Consider the following 19,444-nt stretch of genomic DNA (forward strand, 5'->3'; position numbering starts at 1 on the left):
TTTTTCTATGAACATTTCTATGCAAGTTAAAACTAACAATTAGCAAGCATAATACAGACAATTTACAAATTCTTACATCATAATTTACACAATTTTACATTTTAAAAATGCACAAAAAGACTTATAACAATATTGCTTATTAAAATCAGTTATTTCCCCCCTATTGATTTGAAAATTGAATTTTACTGGCAGTTATGTGTGCTACAGATTTGTTAAGAAGGAATAAATGTGCATTTACGATTAGCAACACAAAAACTGCTATAACTATGCTAACATGAACACCAGTAAACTGAAACTAATGAGACAATCCTTATTTTAGATTTCTACAATAGGATGCCATTTTAAATTTATGTACTTTTTTCTATAATGAAATGATGGTCCATTAATAATAGGAGATATTCTATTAATAAGGATCTTTGGTTAAATGGGGATTTAACTTAAAAGTTTCCCTGAAACTTATTTTGCTACACCAGAATTTAATTCTAGATTATAGAAATCCTAAACAGAGGATTAATTGTCGAACTGCTTAATATCTAATCAATAAAAACTTGTGTGATTTTTTAACAATCACTTATTCAGGGGTGATTGTGAGCCCAAGTCGAAATTCCGGAAAATTGAGTTTAAAAAATTATAAAAAAAGACAGTTTAAATTGAAAAAAAAATTAAACAAGGTTTTTTTTTTTCCTTTTTCTTAATATTTCTTAGTTTACTTAAAATATATTTAAAATTTTACACATACCTATACCATTTACACATATCTATGATAACCTGGAGAAGTAATTAAAATTTACAAATATGTCTTTCTTTCTTGAGTTAATGATTATAACACCTATTTACTGATAAAAAATGAATATTTATCATGAATATAAGCTTATAAAGTATCTATCTGGCTCTCCCTTACAAACAAATAAAATAAACTGTGTTTTTAAGTTCCATCTTTGAAAATTTGATTTCCGGAAACTTCTGTGACCCATGATTTTTTGAAACATCTGGACCTTCGATCTCCGGAAACTTCCGGATCACTGTTAGCGAAAATTCCGGAAATCCGGATTTTTTCCGGAGCACAATCAGCCCTGCTTATTTTTTAGTTTTGAAGGAAATGTTTGCTTATTCAAATCTGCTTTACACAACATTTGACTGCCCAATTACACAACAATAAGAACTACAAGAAATGTCAGTTTTTAAACAAGTCATGTTTTTTTCCTTGAAAAGAATAACAAATACACAAAATATATTCGACAATTATTCAACAATGCAAGTATTCGTTATCATTTTAGATAAACTTAATCAAAACAAATTTGTTAAAAGCCTATATTTTTGCCTATCATTTTATTACCGGTTTTGTCGCACAAATTTTGATTTTCAACATTAAGATTTACAAATCTTTTACTAGCAATGTTCTTAAAGCTAGGCTAAAACGCTAAATTTTCAAAACCAATATAAGCAAGGAAATATGTCAAAAATATTTGTGATATCAATCCAGGAAAACTTAAAAATGTCAATAAATTAAGTTTTTTTTTCTTCTAGATTTTATTACAAAAAAGATTATTTTATGTTTTAAATAACTTTGAATTATTTTCATTAGAGATTATAATATTTATATATATAAGGCACCATGCAATAAATTGTAATCCCAGGCACATAATTATTTATGGCATGCTTGAGAATCATTTTAAATTCCTATCTCAAAAATTATTACAGATTAATTAATCAAGGGTATAGGACTTGGCCCACAATGTATCAGTAAACAAAAAAGAAAGGAAATACATTGCACAGTGGAATAATTTCAGGAAATGGTGGGAAGTTGTTTCCACTACCATGGAAGACCTAAAAATAAGTCCATTTAAAATTTACTCCTATTGCTTAACTTCTTGATTGGTATTTGCTTAACTTCTTCAACTGTATGTAAGGTGATGAAAATTTTAATACAATAATCTTAAAAAAGTTTTAATGATATTTGCTAAAAAAAATAATAAGTTATTGAATTGGACCTATTTAGAGGCAAAAGGCCAACATAGATATCCAAGTCAAAAAAACCCAATCCATTCTGAAAAAGAAAACTTAAAAAAAATATTGACAAAAACCAAAATAACTTTAAAATGCATCTACAATAAACCACAAATAAATAAAATAAATTAATAATAAAAGCTATCCAAGTAAATTTAGCTATTTTATTTATTCAAATAAAATAAATAAATTTTATTTACTATTTTTTTTGTTGTTGCTAATATTGGTGACATCGAAATGGACAGATAGCTAATAATAAGAAAAACAAAACTGTTTTTTAAATCAACTATCAAACAATATTTGTGTTAAAATAAATATTACTGTTACTGTTGTGCGCAAATTTTTAAACTTTAGAAATGATATAATCAATATTTTTTTAAAAATGGTTAATGGCGAAATTGGCTACAAATAATACTTTATCGTGATATGAATCCATCTAAGAATTTTCCAGGACTTAGAAGATAGTCAACACCTTTTTTACACATAATAAATTTCAGCAATGTTAAAATTTCAGGTTATGTACATTTAATTAGGGAAAATGTGGCTTTAACCACAAGCAATTATGATAAAGGAAATTTTGATGAAAAGAAAAAAAATTAAAGAAAAATGTACCCCTCGTAGTTTTTTTCTTTTCTTCAAATTGGTAACATGGATATAAATATTAATGTAAATATTACAGATGACGTAAAGAGATTCTTTTAAATGGACGCATATTATTGCATTGAAGAAAGGATCAAATCATTCCCCCCCAGCAACGTTTGGATCGTGGTTACCGACGTAGAAAAGAAAGAGGAATGCCAGGGCGAGCAAAGACGTGCCAAGAAGGTCCCCAAGAGCAGTCAAGTATGGAATGGCTGAGTTGTCTGGATCAATTTTTCGTCTCCACATCCATTGGATCATGCAATATGCGATATATATCAACAAAAACACCTGAAAAAGATTAAAATTTAGGAAAGAGTCACAACTGAATCCTAAACCATAGTTAGATAATACAGATCAGGGGTCTGTTTAGAAGAAATTTGGGTCCGTTAACGGATCCTTCACAAATTTGTTATCTTCATTATTGTTTTGTTAATTGAATAAACCCTTCCAAGGGGGGAGGGAGAAAGACAGATGCAAACGAACTAAGTTTTGTCTTCGACAGACGCTTCTTCCTTTATTCGTTCGAAGTGAATATTCTGCGGTCAGCAGCATAGACTAAATACCAAATATTTGTATGTTGCATTTCTAATTTAGTAGCAGCAATTGCTGTTTATTTTTGAAAATTAAATTTTTCTTAATTATAATTTTACAGTGTTGAGCATAATCTTGTATGTCTTAACAATTTAAAAACTCCTTGAAAAAGTTTTTTGCAATAACAAGACCCTGGTTGAAAGAATGCGACTTAACATTTACTTTATACAGTCGAACTCGTTTATAACGAGCACAAAGGGACCGTAACATGCACTCGTTAAATCCGAGTGCTCGTAATACACGGGTCCTTAAGGCAGGCGTGCAACCAGAAGAGGGGGGGGGTTGGAGGTCAAATTATTGAGTTTACATAAAATTTAATACTTACTTACTTAATTTAATTAAATACTTTTCTTAGTTTAATGACAACTATTCCCCCCCCCCAACCAGCAAAAAATTTCTAGCTGCGCTACAGTCTTAAAGGAAAGAAGCAATAAACGGAAAGAAAAATAAAGGAAAAGATTCTTACCAAAACATTTATTTTTTTCATTAATCTACATATTTAAAATAGTAGTTTGTTAGCTTACTTTGAAGTTTCAGTTCGCCTTTTTTTTTTTTTTTTTAATTTCGCGTGCATTTCTTATCATTTTGAAAAAAAGATTGCAAGACAGAAAGATATTGCTCGCTAAAACCGGGTCTTGCTCGTTAAAAGCGACTTCTGTTCCATAGACTTAACATTGATCCAACCAAATATTCTCCAGAGCTCATTCTAGGCAGGGGAAGTTTGCAATGGTGGAAAATAGAAAATATGGAGCATTCATGATTTATGCAAGGTAGAAGAAGTCAGTGTTTAGTTATATGCATGCTTCTCCCAAAGAAAAAAGATATAACTGCCACTTTAGCCCAAAGATAAGTGATCTCATCATTAGCGATCGAGCCTACAATCAGCTAGTTTTTTACAATTCAACTCCATATGACTATCGCTTTACAGTCAAAATAATTGACTGCGGTGGCAGAAGTAAAGCTTTTAACGTAATCTTGTTTGCAGCGAAATTATTAACATCACTTAATATGACAATTACTTTATATGAATGTAGTTCTATGTAAAACTATTAATATTAATCTTTCTCTAATGTTTCAAATGTTTAAGTACATGCATACATATATTTTTTTTGCCAAGAATAAATAAGAATATTAAATAGTTAACTGTTTTTGTATATTTGATTAAAGTATTCTATTATCAAAAGATATGAGTTTGCAGATACTTTTGATATGTGTGTTTAGATTTTATTTTTATCTTACTATGCCTAAACAAAGAAGAAAATTAACTATTGCATGATCTGTACATGAAGATTTCAGAATCTTTAAGTTTTAGAGTTAAAGAAAATCTTATTTCCGGTGCTTTTACCTTCTCTTGAAAGTGCTTTTTTTTAATTAACCCTTTTGCGCCTAACGGGACACATACCTCCCAAGGATATTTCAAAAAAATCTTATGGGACAGAAACGCTACAACCAATATTTTTGAACGTATTTTCATTCACAGAACATGGACGGCACTACCGCACATAATGAAATTCCTGCGTTTTTGAAGTGTTGTAGCAGCTCATTCCATACTGTACGAACGTAAGTAGTTTAGTTTTGGAAAATACTGCTTATTTTCGATTAAATTTTGATTGATCTTTAAATCTAAGGCCAGAGAAGTTACTCACAAAGTAGATTACCTCTAATAAACTGATAAGTGGCAAAGTTTTACTTCCGTTTTTAATTATCGGGACATATGTCCCAGTTGTCAGGACTGATGGGACATATATGTCCGGGTCCTAAATCAGTGTTTAAAATCTCCCTAAAAATATAACATCTTAGTTTTAGAGTTATAGTGTGCCCTACTCATAGTTTATGCTATCAAAATTGTTCTGTAAAAAAAAAAAAAAAAAAAAAAAAAAAAAAAAAAAAAAAAAAAACAGTCGCGAAGGGGTTAAGCGAATTAAAATGTCAAAACAAAAAGTTTTATGCCTATAAAAAAAAGTTACAATTAAAATTCTTGGATAAAAGAGAAATTTCTGATTTTTTTTAATAAGAATCTAATTAAAATTAAGTGAATAACCAGATTTAATGTGAATTTTCCTGTTTCAAGTTTTATTTTAAATTACAGTTAAAATAAAATATGTGCACCCAATTCAAAAGTACCCGAATTTCAAAAAGTATCCAAGCTCATAATTTTTTATAATAATTTTATTACCTTAAACCAAAACGACAAAAAAGTTAACTATTTAACATTTTCATTTATTCCAGACAAAAAAAAAAAACCCAAAAAAAAACCATGATATACTTGTAGTTAACATTAAGAACATTAGAGGAAGATTTTATAATCGTCGTTGAACAGCAGACACAATTTTTTGCATTTATGACTTCTAATGTTCAACTCCGCAGCCTTGTAATTTTGAACCAGATTCAAAACACAACGGAACTCCTGAATCAAGTATTGGAACTAACCCGCATTAGCGTTACATAGAGAAGAAAAGCTCCGACGGTTAGCCTGACAGCAAGGGGACTAACCCATGATCCGTCTACCACTCAGGATATTTTTTACGTCAGCACAGTGATTGGTGCGAGTGTTAGTTAAGACATAAAAATGAAATTAAAAAACTATATTCAAACAGAGTAATTATCATATCAAGTAAAATTAATAATTTAGCAGCCTTTAATCTTCACCGTGAAATGGACATTTAACTCCTTACGCTCCATGTTCTACAAAATGTTGTTTGAACTAATAGAAGCACTAAATCATGTAAAATACATAAAGTATTTTTCATATAATTTTCAAAATCCTTAAATAATGCAATTACTAATTATTAAGGTATAAAAAATTTTAATTTTAAAGTGGTCACTGATTACAGCACCAGAGAAGCGACATTGGAATGAAAAGAGATAACTTTTCACGTCAAACTTAGGCAACTGCGTTTCATTTTTAGTTAATAAATGAAATCACATTAAAATATTTTCCACTGTCACCACAACCATTTATTTTTGTTGTAAAGCAATAGTCAAACAGAATTGGGTTGTAAAAAAGATTAGCTGATTTTTGCTCATCCGCAAACAATGAGATTACTAATCTGTGGGCTAACGTTGTAGTCTTATCCTTTCTTTTCGGGAGCAGCATGCATACAACTAAACATAGACTATTACTAGTTTGCATAAATTACAATTGTGTCATAATAACAATGCTAACATTTCTTTGCATGGACATTTAAAAATAAATAAATAAATATTATAGTATCTGCAAAGTTTGCGAAACACTACCAATGTAAGCACGAATGCCGTACGGGCGCAAGTCTACATTACCTATGTTAAACAATAACTGAATTTTATCTTGTTGGCTGTAAGTTTCAAATTTATAAAGGTTATCATACCTGACAACATTGGAGAAATAAAATACCAATGTAAGCACGAATGCCGTACGGGCGCAAGTCTACATTACCTATGTTAAACAATAACTGAATTTTATCTTGTTGGCTGTAAGTTTCAAATTTATAAAGGTTATCATACCTGACAACATTGGAGAAATAAAATAATGGAGATTTTACTAGCAACATTTTTTATGCCACACATAAAGTTTTGATACATCATGCACAGTCGTGTAAGTCAAAATTGGAAATAATATTAGCACTTAAAAATTTAGCAAAGTAAAAAAAAAGTATATAAATCTTAATCTAAAGAAGATTTTTTTTAATCATAATTTATAACTACTTAAACTATTAACACTCAACAAACTGCATTATTATCAATAGCACGAAATAAGAAGTATTTTTGCCATTTGCAGATATTTTCTTGCAAAAATTAGTTTGTTTTTTTTAAAAAAAAAAATTCTCTTCAACAAATACGGAGAAATTTGAGAACATACGGAGAAACAGACAATAGTCGTAAAATACAGGAATCTTCGTTGAAAAATAGGAAACTTAGCTATTAGGAGTTATAAAGACTTAATGAGGAGAGGAAGGAAGGAAGGAAAAAAAAAAAAAAAAAAAAGGAAAAACAAAAGACAAAAATGGCATCTTTAGGATGGTAAGAGATAACAAATTGATTTTTAGCTGAGAATTATGAATTTTGGGGTGTAAAAATGTAATGAAGTGAGCAGACTTACCTGAATTAAGGCAGAAGTCAGATATACCAGAAGAAAGAGTGGTGAGACAGTAGCATTTCCACCTTTCAGCAAACAAATCAAGTAAGCAAACAAAATATGACCTGGAAGGGCCATCCCAAGAAGCACTCTTCCAGAACGAGCGTGAGCACCTGTAGGGGGGGAGACACATAATCTGTTAGAAAGTAATCTACCGAACACAAGTAAAATATGTTCATTTTCTCAAATGTTATTATGAAATCAGGGTTTTTGTACCCATTTTATGATTTAAAAATTAACACCATACCCATAGCTGCCAACATGGATAGGAAAAAAATCCAGGATAATTATTGCATAATGTACAAAATATTGCAGACATAGGGAATTTTATAGTCGTCAAAATAGAAAAACTGCAATAGTTTCCATTTATAATTGACATTAAACATACTTGATATGTTATGTATAACTCATTATATCGAATATTAATAGGCCTTTAATTCATCAAAGATAGTTGAAAGATTTTTTAATATTAATTTAAAAGGAGAGTTCTGAATAAAAATAAACTGAACATTTCAGAGCAAAAAAAGTTATGAACTGATTTTTATGAATGAGGTTAATTTATATTGATAATTGTTGCATAATGTACTAAATATTTTACACATAGGGAATTTTGGGAATTTTTATAGTCATCAAAATAGAAAAAACTGCAATATTTTCCAGTTATGATTGACATTAAACATACTTGAAATGTTATGTATTATATTTAGTCATAACTTTGAATATTAATAGGCATTTAATTCATCAAAAAGACAGTTAAAAGATTTCTTTAAAAATTAATTTAATAAGAGTTCTGAATAAATAAAAAAAACATTTTATAACAAAAAAAGCTTCATACTGATTTCTATAAAAGAGGTTCGCTTCATTATGTATGAGTAATACTTATTTAAATATTCAAGCAAGCAATAATCAGTACAAAAATTCTATTTCAATAGGGAATTTTTTTTAATAAACTTACTCAATTTTAGAGAATTTTCTAAACTGTACAAAAACCAGAAGAACTTTAATTAAACCAGTAGACTAGGAGAAACTGGCAAAATCCAGTAGTCAACTGGAAAATCCAGTAGAGTTTGCATTCATGCATACTCGAATCAGGAAAGAAGGTAATTTATTTCACAAAAAATTGTATAGTTCTTAAACCTACATCTTCTCAACTTCACATCTTCTCAACTAATTTTTATGACCTTTTTATGCAAAATTTTACTCTTCATTTTTTTTACTAATACTTCTTTATTTAAATTATTCAATTCATGTTAATGTTATTGAAGCATTTTAAATTAATCAAATATAAAAAAAACTTACATTTTTTGATAGATTAAGAACTAGATATGCTAGGACTAGATATTTTATTGAGTGAAATGTTAATGACATGAATCAAGGCATGATACATTATTCAATTGATTTAAGAATAATAACATCCAAAAAAGTTTAAAAAACAAATTATTGATTTTTTTTACATGCACTACGATACACTTACTGCAAGGGCAATTCAGCTGTAAAAATTCAACTAAATCTAGAAACTTTTGCAATATTATCTAACAGTTTTTCTTTTTAAATTTTCTCATAACTAAAAGATGTCACCAGAAGACTTTTAAAAAAATAATAACTTTTTCCGCATGGTTTTTCAAATTTCAATATTACTATGACACACGAATTTTGGATTTGAGCATTCAGTTTTAAATTTGATTGGTTTATGAAGATTCGATGTTTCATCTTGGTTGAACGACTGTAATAAATTTCAGTTCTTCTATCCTATAACAGTAGTTTTTGGCGTCGTAACATTCTCATGCATTCAACTGGCTTTGGTGACTGTATTAACTACAAGAGTGTTCGTATAATCTTTTTTTCTATTGTTCTTAGTTGTTCAAGTGTGACTCATGGCATCATTCTTTATCTGCATATAATGACACGCGATTTTGAGTAATCACTTGATGACATACTCACAACAATACATTCATACAGCCATGTCATTTTCCAGTAATTTCTCTTGCAGTTATTTATCCTTTTTCTGGCCATTTCCAGTTTTTCAAATTTTGATGCACAATGTTATTATTACTGGCAAACTTTCAATTTGAGTTGTCACTTTTTCAGATGCTTGGTTGGCGGCAAGTTTGTCATAATTCAAAATAACTTTCATACAGTTTTTTCGAATTAAAATTATTTTATAAACATCAATATGAAGATTATGATGTTATTGCTATATTTAAATAAAATAAGAATAATTGGTCATTAGACGTAAACATAAAGGGAATTCCATATTCCCTAAAAGAAAATTATCAAGTTCCTAAAATATACATTTCTCGTTATTCTACTTATATATTAAGATTTTTCAACTAGAGGGTGCGGAGTCAAATCTTTCAACAAAAAATAAGCACCCTTTAAGTACTTATTAAGCACTCAAAAATATTTTAAAGTACTATATACATTAACAAAATAGCTAGTTCCTGACAAAGAACTCTTTTCTCGATTATATTAGTCATTATATAATGATCAAGAGATTTTTCGGTTTGATCTTAGAGAATGGAGGCCTGAAATGGAGAATATCTTTCAAAATGTAGCAGAGTTGCACATGAGAGTGCTAGAATCTCACTGAACTCAGCTCAGTAGACGCACATGCAGACTCACAAGTATTTCATCAGATATGCAACATGATTGGTGCTTTCATACATTATGGATTGACGGTACACAGAAATGGATTGTGGTTTAATGAAATGTGAAAACGTTGAATAGAAAAATGTGAAAAACCACACTACACTTTTGCATAACATGCAGCGAAAATCAACACGATAAAAGAAGAAAAAAAAATCTCATTTTAGAAAAGGAAAACTTAAGCACTTTTAAAAACACCCAATAAAAAAAACACCTTTAAGGTATTTTAAAAAACGAAAATCAAAAATAAGCACCTGTAAGCACTTTTTCCTTTCTCATACTAACGATGAGAAAGAAATGTTTAAAATTTGCAGTTAAATTGTTAATATGATTCATTCATAATATCACTTAACATGTTTTAGACGCTAAAATCTATCATTGCTTCAATCTTAATTTGAGGTCACTTACTTATGGTTTCCTTGGATCACTCTTCAAATTCCTTAAAATACTTTTTTTATTCTTAAAAAATTATAATTGATCACAAAATTTTCACAATTCTAATTTACATCGCAGTCAAATTTGTAACTAAAATACATTTCACAGTGTCAAAAGATCAGTATGATTCCTTTAAGGACATTAAAATCAGATTTTTGATAATGCTATATTCAAGAAACAGGATTTTTTTAAATTGGAACCACTAAGTTTTATTGATTCCCCAGAGGTGGAAGCAGATGAGGAAGAACAAACCTGTTTAATGGGTTTTTAGGGCAATTAAGAAATGGCATTCTAATGTAATAAAATTCTTATGACTTTTGGAAATATTTAGCACTGAAAAACAGTGGATAGGGAAAGAAAAAAGCTGTTAAAAAACTGATATTTTTAAAATTTTAAGTGCAGTTTCCCCACCCCCTTTAAAACAAATTTAAAAATATAATAGGCAATAATTACTAACTTACACTATTCTCCTTCATTAGGTTCATAATACTTTGTAATATTGTAATAAGACAATATTCAAATAAGTTAATACAAACATAATGAAAATGCATTCCCACCATTTATGAATGCTGTAATTGCACACATTAATTATTTAAAAAAAAATCTAACAGTTCTAATAATTTTGTGAAAATAAGTCTAGGTGCCACTTTATTTCTAATTTTCATAAATTTAAAAATTTTCACAGCTGCCAACATGGAAAAGAAAAAATCGAACAGATTTTCCAAATTAAGTTTCCCGATAACTGTTGTATAATACACTATATATTTTACAAATACACAAATAGGGAAATACACAAATTTTATTACACTTAACACTATATATGGTCTGCAATATTTTCCATTCATGATTGACATTAAAATAAACTCAAATTTGAAATGTTTTTTTTTTTATTTTAACTCACACTTAATATTAATAAACAAGTAATTTATTTGTGATAGTTTAAAGATTTTTTTAAAAATTAGTTTCAAAAGAAGAGTTTTGAATAAAAGTAAACTGGAAATTTTAGAACATGAAATAAATAAATAAGCTTTAAACTGACTAGCTTCATTATGTATTAGTAATATTTATTTAAATATACAAGGAAGCAATAAATTGTGTAAAAATTCTATTTCAATAGGATTTTTTTTTCTTTGGTAAACTTACTAAATTATAGGGAATTTTCTAAAATGTACAGAAACCAAATTTTAACTTAACCAGTAGGCTAAGAGCAACTTGTCCAGTAGAGTTGGCAGCCATCAACTATGTTTTGGGCATAGCACCGCACATTATATCTGTGGCAGTCAGTTTACTTCATTAAAAATAGCATCAAGACTTATTTTCACAAAATACATCATTCATAAATAGAGGAACATAATAATATAATAAATAGAATTGAAAATAAAAAATGGGGATACAGCTTTCTTTCTCAAACCAACAAAATAAGAAAATACTATCTCACAAACTACTTTTGATAATTACAAATGCAAAACATTAAGTACACACCATGAAAGTTATATTTATAACAGGTTAGCTAAATAATTTGTTATAGTGTTGGTAAATAATAAAACATAAAAACTAAAATACAATTGAATTAAACTAAAAATTTATGTTATCTCTACATCAAATAGAATACCATAAATGAATAGTTTATGTTAGTTTTTAAACCAAGCAAGCACAATAGACAAAAACCTAGAAGTACTAATATGTTACACACTTAGTCACTTCAAGCTTTTAAGCAATCAAACTGCATACAGTAAAGTCCCAATTATCCGAGCCCCAATTATTAGAGTTCCCGCTTTTACAAAGCTATAAAATATTTCAAGGATTTTTTTTCTTTCAAGATTACCGATGAAAAGATAATGAATCTCGCTAGGACGATAAAGACAGTGACATACCTGCCAACTTTATGCATTTGACGTACAATTTCATTTTTAAAGTGGTAGTAAAATGTATGCTTTCTATATATTCCTTGCATTTATAATCTTAATTTATTATCTTCTTCTATTTTTAAAAAAAATTTTAAAAAATTAAGCATGTATATTAATATGTAATAGTGTCTTAGTAGTCCACATAAGCTTTTTAAAAATACAGCATATGTTTCTGCCTAAAATTGTAATTCAAATTTTATTTTACTATCACAGGGGAAAATCATCCTCGAAAGGATTAAAAGTTGGCGGGTATGTAGTGACGATGAAAATCAACATATAAAAGTCCCTCATACAGATGACTAAAAGCTATCTAAAGTGCTATTAAATATATAGTGCAACAAGTAGAGGAGATACTAACCTTCCTGTCATACCTAAAAAAATAAATAAAAAAAAAGCAAAACATTGCTGCAGAAAAGCGCCAAAGTAATGTAAAACAAAAAACGAATAACAACTTTTTTAAATAAAAACTTTGATTCCCGTAAGGTATGCTCTATAAGTGTTTTTAAGTAAGCTTTTTAATAACAATACGAACTGTATCGTAATAAATTGTACTCTTATAAATTTTGTATTTGTTAAATATATACCTACCCCTTTTCATTCCTTTTTTATACTCTTCGCTTTAACAGAGTTTTTCGGTTATCCGAGTTAGTTATGATCCCTCATTAATCCTCAACAGTGACATATTTCAGAGAAATGGACCAAAAATGGAAATTTTTTTTTGACTGTATAATTTTGTTCTTTATATTATAAAGGTTAGAAAATGGTTTTTTATAGCAAAAGTAAAATTTTAAATGCAATAACTGTATTTATAATTTTTACATACCCATAAAAAAGTGATGGATTAAACACATATCTCATTCAATTAGAGCAAATTAAACAAAATTTTGAAGCTAAATATATTAATTGTATAATATAAAAACACAACAATATGATTTTCAATACATAAATTTTACAAATCTTTCACAGTATAGTATATCCCAAAACCCCCACCCACATTCCCCCTCCCTCAACTGAAGTCGTAATCTGTGAAAAACTAGGACCACTCATGCAATCTATTAGAAAAATAGTGAATTAAGTATCCTAAAGTAGAAACAAACTCAGCTCGGGCTTCACAAAATATAAATGTTCTCTTGCCCGAAGTCAGTTCAGGCAACACAAATACTGTACATAGTAGTTGCCCGAACAGGATTCAGACGACACTGGCAAGGGGTTAACTCTGATAATCGGGACTCTACTGTAATTGAAAAATTACTTGCCGTGCATTGAAATTTTGGCTCAACATATTTGAAAATAAATAATACATTCACGTATTTCAAATCATGTTTGATTATAGAAACCAACATAAACTGTTTAGAATTCTAGAACTAACTTATGACAGGAGAAGAGATTTACCAACTATTAAAGCAGCAAAGAGGCATGAAATTTTAAGCAGAAATATTAGTAATCATTAATTGCAATAATATTTAGCAAATAAGAAATAAACAACAAGCTCTCCAAGAAGAATACATTGCTTACCCTTACGTCCAAAACAGAAAGTCCAAAAATTTAAGTTATAAAAAATATGAATATAAAGTGTTAAGAAAAATAGATTAGTGATAGGTATAATTCTAAAATTGGAAATAGAATTTAAAAAAAAGGACTTTTTTAAATTTGAATATTTACAGATACAATTTTATAAGTTAATAAGAAATCAACAACAAGAGTGCATAGCCAGATTTTTCACCAGATAATAGTACATTTTAAGTACTCAAAAAATATTTTTAATCACTTTTCAAAAAAATAAATAAAAAATCACAAACAGAATCTGTGCAGTAATAAGATTTAATTTTTCTATCATTAAAAGTTTTTAATTTATCAATATAAAATCAATAAAATTCAAAAACTTTACATAATCATGATAAAATAACTAGTTTCTGGTAGAAAAAAAGAAAATTGTACAGAAAATTTTGATAATCATGCATTTTTTGTAATGGAAATCGACACTGCAAAGGAAAAAAAAAAAACTTTTTTAAAGATAGGAAATTAATCACTTTTGACAAACCCTGAATAAAAAAAACCTCTATAAAGGCTTTTAAAAAACATAAATCAAAAATAAGCACCTTTAAGCACTTTTTAAAAATTCTACGCACACTGAACAAGCTCTCCAAGAATGCTCTCTTCCTTCCAAAACAGAAAGTCCAAAAATTTAAGTTATGAAATAAGAAGATAAAGTGTTAAGAAAAATAATTAATTAGTGATAGGTATAATTCTAAAATTGAAAATAAAATTAAGAAAAGGATTTTATTTTTTAAAATTTTAATATCTACAAATACAATTCTATAAATTAAATAAGATTAGTTGGAAGCAGAAAAAAATTACAATAAACAAGATTTACATAATTTAAAAACTGAATAACTTTTAAAGCTTATTATTTCAATTTAAAACAAAGTTCTGCTCCTTAACTCTAGACTACTAAACTTAAATCGATGCTAAGGTTTAACCATTAAATTTACAGATAAAGGATAAAAGAGTATATCAATTCACAACGTAAAAAATCAAAGTTAAGAAATATAACACCATAAAACGCATTTGAAAATTAAAAGAGCATAAAACTATGTATATTACTGAGAATAGAAGACTATGTAAAATACATAGTAATTCAAAAACATATATAACATGCTTTCAGTTTGTAACTGAAGTATAATGTTAAATAATATGTATCTTTACACATTATTTATAAGACTCGGTTTCATAATATTTACTTCAGGGGGAAAAAAAAAAGGAAAATACGGAAGTTTTAAACATTACAGCTATGAACCTTTGACTATGATTTCAATGTGATGGTACGGATCACCATTAGGAAAAGTGTTGTGTTAATGTGATGAATATTAACACTAAATTTAAAAATGAATGCTAAGTTCAAAAACGTACAAAATTTGCATTTCTAAAATTTCTTTTGCATTTATATATCACCCATAACTTCAAATAATTTGAAATATTTCTTAGATTAATTACAAACCGTTAAAATTTAAAATTTAATTAATTTCCTTCGATTATAAAATTTTTAATAATACAATACTAATACCAAAATATCTACCATATTCTTAAACAGTATGCAAACTTCCATTCTCCATATTTTGTGCAAAGAATTGTTAACTTAATAATTATTAACTTAATAAGAAATGTTTCAAATAAGGCATTTTAACACATATACTTTGCAGGAATTATTCAAATTGTTTTGAAGGATGTATGTCTTAGTTCAAAATTAGTATTATAAGGAAATGCGTTGATTATCAAAATGGAAGCTCTCACCTTTTCCAAAGAAAGCACTGAAGGGGTGTACGCATACTTTTGGATCCGAGAGTGGGAGAGTACCCATTTCTGACCTCTGGTGGAGATATGTTGATATTCGGCTAGATTGAACAGCCACCAGATTTCCTCCCACACCTAGAGGGGGAAAAAACATTAAAACTGAAAAATTTATAAAATCTATAAAAATCTTCATATAAAAAAGAGGTTGCCACTTATATCTGGAAAGAAAAAATTCCCAGTATTAAGAGGAAACAACAATTACTGTGCTCTTGTGTGAGCTATATTGGGCTAACTATATTTATAAGTTTTAACTGCTGGAAAAACAGCTGAACATATTTAAATAATGCTATAGTTAATGAAATAGTTTAGCATAGCTGAAATATCATGGTTAAATTTTCCATAAATTATGCTTTAAGTGGTCAGCATTTTTTAAAAGACAAAAATAAGAAACGAAATTCGCTGTATTTTCCCAATTTGTAAAGGAAAAAATCAAAATTCCCTGTATTTTCCAAGTTTTCCCTGTGGAGTGGCAACCCTGTACAAAGAGAAAACACACACTCACTGCGCACTTGTGAACTATATTAGGAAAACTATGTTTATTCATGGAATAAAAAATTAAAATTCTAATTTCCGTTTAATAATTCAATATTAATTATAAAAGTTTTATATAACAGGGTTGCCACAGAAAAAAAAACAAAATAATTGCTTTTAGTAGCCTAAAACATGAAAATAGTGGCCAAAAGCTATAAAAATAGTCCAAATGAAAACAAGAAAACATCAAAAATATGACTAAAAGTTTATTAAATGACTTAATTATTATCATATACCACAATCCATTTAGTCAAGGTGGTGGCAAATATAATTTTTACATAAATGTTAGTGTTCTAGTGCTCAATTTTTATTTCAAAAAAATTAGTATACTTGCAGAAAATTAAATACTTATTACTAGAATTCATTCAAAAAATACTTTCATTAAAAAAAAAAAAAAAATTAAAAAATAAACACTTTTTTAGCATGAAACATTTCAATAAACATATTTCTATCTTTTCAAAACTCACCATTGATAACAGGCTGATAAACTGCTATTCCTTTAAATTTTGTTATGGCCAAATCAAGGACACAACCACCAGCACTAAAAAGCAAAAACAAATTTAAGATCCACTATTTTTACTTTTATAAATGTTACATGAAAAGTTTACTCAAAATTGGGAATTACGCTAAGATTCTAAATACCTGATTGCAGTACATATCTTAATGCAGCAGTAATTGAAATAGCATTTCATTTTTGCTTTAGTAATGGGGTAATTGAAAAGTAATGGGACTGTTTTGTTGCAGTAGACATACACATGATAGATCAGCCTACCTACCTAATCAGTTGTTTAGTGTAACGTTCTTTAAATGATTAGATTATTCCATGGTTTAAAGTTTGAAGTTTGCTAAGAAAAATTCAATTCGGGAATTTTACAATTTAAGCTCCCATGTTTCCATAAACTACGCTACCCTTATGACTTTGACACAAAGGGGAAACCTCCTCTCACAGGCAAAAGGACAACAAAATAAAATGGAAAGAATGTCAGATTTGCTTTAAATAGCAAATAAACAAGTATATTTAAAAAAAATTTAAAAAAACTCAGAAAAAGTTTGTACGAGCTTTGTAAAGAAAAACATTAAAATGCATATACGTAAATAAATGTTTACTTTTTGTAACTTTAAAATGTTCAAATGCACATTCATTGAACAATTTAAACATTTTAAAATATAAATTCATATGCATTATGATTCATTTTTTTTTATAACCGTCGATGAACAGCCGACCCAATTTTATGGGTTTGCGACAACTAAAAGTTCAACTCAGTTGCCATGTAATTTTGAACCCAATCCAGAAGACAAAGGAACTCCTGGATCGAATATTGGGAGAAATTTGCCTGTGAAGGCCTTTTCGACAGAGGCTCACCCGCATTTGAGTTGCATGGAGAGGAAGACCATGAAAACTTCCTACAGTTAGCTTGACGGCAAGGGGACTAACTCATAATCCGTCTAACACTGAGGGTATTTCATGTCAGCATTGTGGTTGGTGCAAGCCGGATGCGGAATTCATATTGACTGGGATTCGAACCCGGTTCGCCTCATTGGAAGGCGAACGCTCTATCCCCTGAGCCATCGTGGCTCTGCATTATGATTTTATTATCACACATTTTTGATGATTTTAATGCTTATTGCATATTTTTTAACAAAATATTACTAAAACTAAAAACTACCATAGCAACAATTTTACCCTGGCTAAATATGGGTCCTGTATAAACAAGCATCGAGGAACCAATATTGAGATGTTTAGATTTTTAATATTGGTCTTATATAGAACTAATATAGACTTTCATGGTGCCAATATCGGCTGAATAATGAATATAAATATGGCGTCGGCTGCTAGGGCTGCGTCAACTTAAAAATTTGAGAACTACTGCTTTAAGCAATATTAAACATTTTTAAACAGTCACACTATATCACATTATACTAAATAAACTTGTCAGAATGTATCGACTTACCTTGAAATGAAAACAGCACTGATGACAGGTACCCAACCAGTTCTTAGCACTTGCTTTGTGAATTTGTTTCTTTTCGAAATGACTACCCACAGGGGTATCATAAGTAAGAATAAAATAATCATAAGAGGGGCAACCCAGACATTAGTAGCTACAAAATAAATAAGAAATAAGGACACATTAAAAAAAATGTAGCACTTTTTTATTGAATTACATGAACCATATACTAATAAAGATAGCACTGTTATTTAAAATACATGCATATATACAGTATTTTCCAGTAGATAGGATGCGGCTTTTCTAGGGACCCACAGGGGTAAAGGTAAGAATGAAATAAGAGGGGTAACCCTGACATTAGCATACCTGCCAACATTAAAGAAATAAAATAACAGAGATTTTACTAGCGAAATTTTTTTAGGCTACGAGTAAAGTTTTGATAGTCGTGCATAATCATGAATGTCAAAGAGAATTTCAAAACACTTACATTTAGCGAAGTAAAAAATATGTAAATTAATCTAAAGGAGATTTTTTAATCCATTATTTATAATTACATTAACTATTTTATTCTATAACCGCGGTTGAACAGCTGACCCAATTTTGGGTTTACATACTAATGTTCAACTCTGCAGCCTTGTAATTTTGAACCAAATTCAGAAAACAAGAAAATTCCTGGATTAAATATTGAGCATGGGTGCAAGTTTGAAAAAAGGCCAAGACTGAAATTTTTTTAACTGAAATACCTAACATACACAATACCCCCTCGACATATGCAAACTGTCTAAGAAAGCTTTACCATAATACATCAAGTTTAAATACTGTACAAAAAATATTTATTCATCTGTCTTTTGATAAAATAACAACAGGACATAAGAAAGTAGACCAATAACGTAGACCTAAAAAATATTTTTATGAGACAGAAAAAAAAAAAAAAAATTCCGATTTCCGTCTTCGAGTCAGTCTTGTTTCCGTCTTACTTCCGTCCGCGGACATTTTCGAAAGACGGAAATCTGTCCTGGGGACGGAAGACTTGCACCCATGATATTGGGAGAAGTTAACATTCGTGGAGGACTTTTTGATGAAACTAACACACATTTGAGTTACACGGAGGAAAAAATCAGGAAAACCTCCCACCGTTAGCCTGATGACAAGGGTCTCTAACACGTGATTTTGTCTACCACTGAGGATATTTTACTTCAGCACTGCGGTCAGTGCAAGTTGGATTCGGAGTTCATATCAACCTGTCATCAGTAGGATTCAAACTCGTTTCTCAT

General features: G+C 28.9%; 1 protein-coding gene across 2 annotated transcripts in view; it reads right to left on the reverse strand.

The window, feature by feature from the left end:
* Positions 1-163: 163 nt before the first annotated feature.
* LOC107448975 (solute carrier family 41 member 1) overlaps positions 164-19,444 on the reverse strand; it is a 41,638-nt gene continuing 22,357 nt past the window's right edge. For both annotated transcript variants that reach the window (XM_043038822.3, XM_043038823.3), the window contains exons 8-12: positions 18,177-18,324; positions 16,692-16,765; positions 15,634-15,768; positions 7,319-7,467; positions 164-2,937 (exon numbers count right to left, since the gene is read on the reverse strand). In XM_043038822.3, coding sequence (XP_042894756.1) covers positions 2,746-2,937; positions 7,319-7,467; positions 15,634-15,768; positions 16,692-16,765; positions 18,177-18,324 — 698 coding nt within the window. In that variant the 3' untranslated portion in view covers positions 164-2,745. The remainder of the gene's footprint in view (positions 2,938-7,318; positions 7,468-15,633; positions 15,769-16,691; positions 16,766-18,176; positions 18,325-19,444) is intronic.

This window comes from Parasteatoda tepidariorum, chromosome 9 (assembly GCF_982258835.1).
Source record: "Parasteatoda tepidariorum strain Cologne lab strain chromosome 9, Ptep-v5.0, whole genome shotgun sequence".
In the NCBI taxonomy this organism is placed as follows: Eukaryota; Metazoa; Arthropoda; class Arachnida; order Araneae; family Theridiidae; genus Parasteatoda; species Parasteatoda tepidariorum.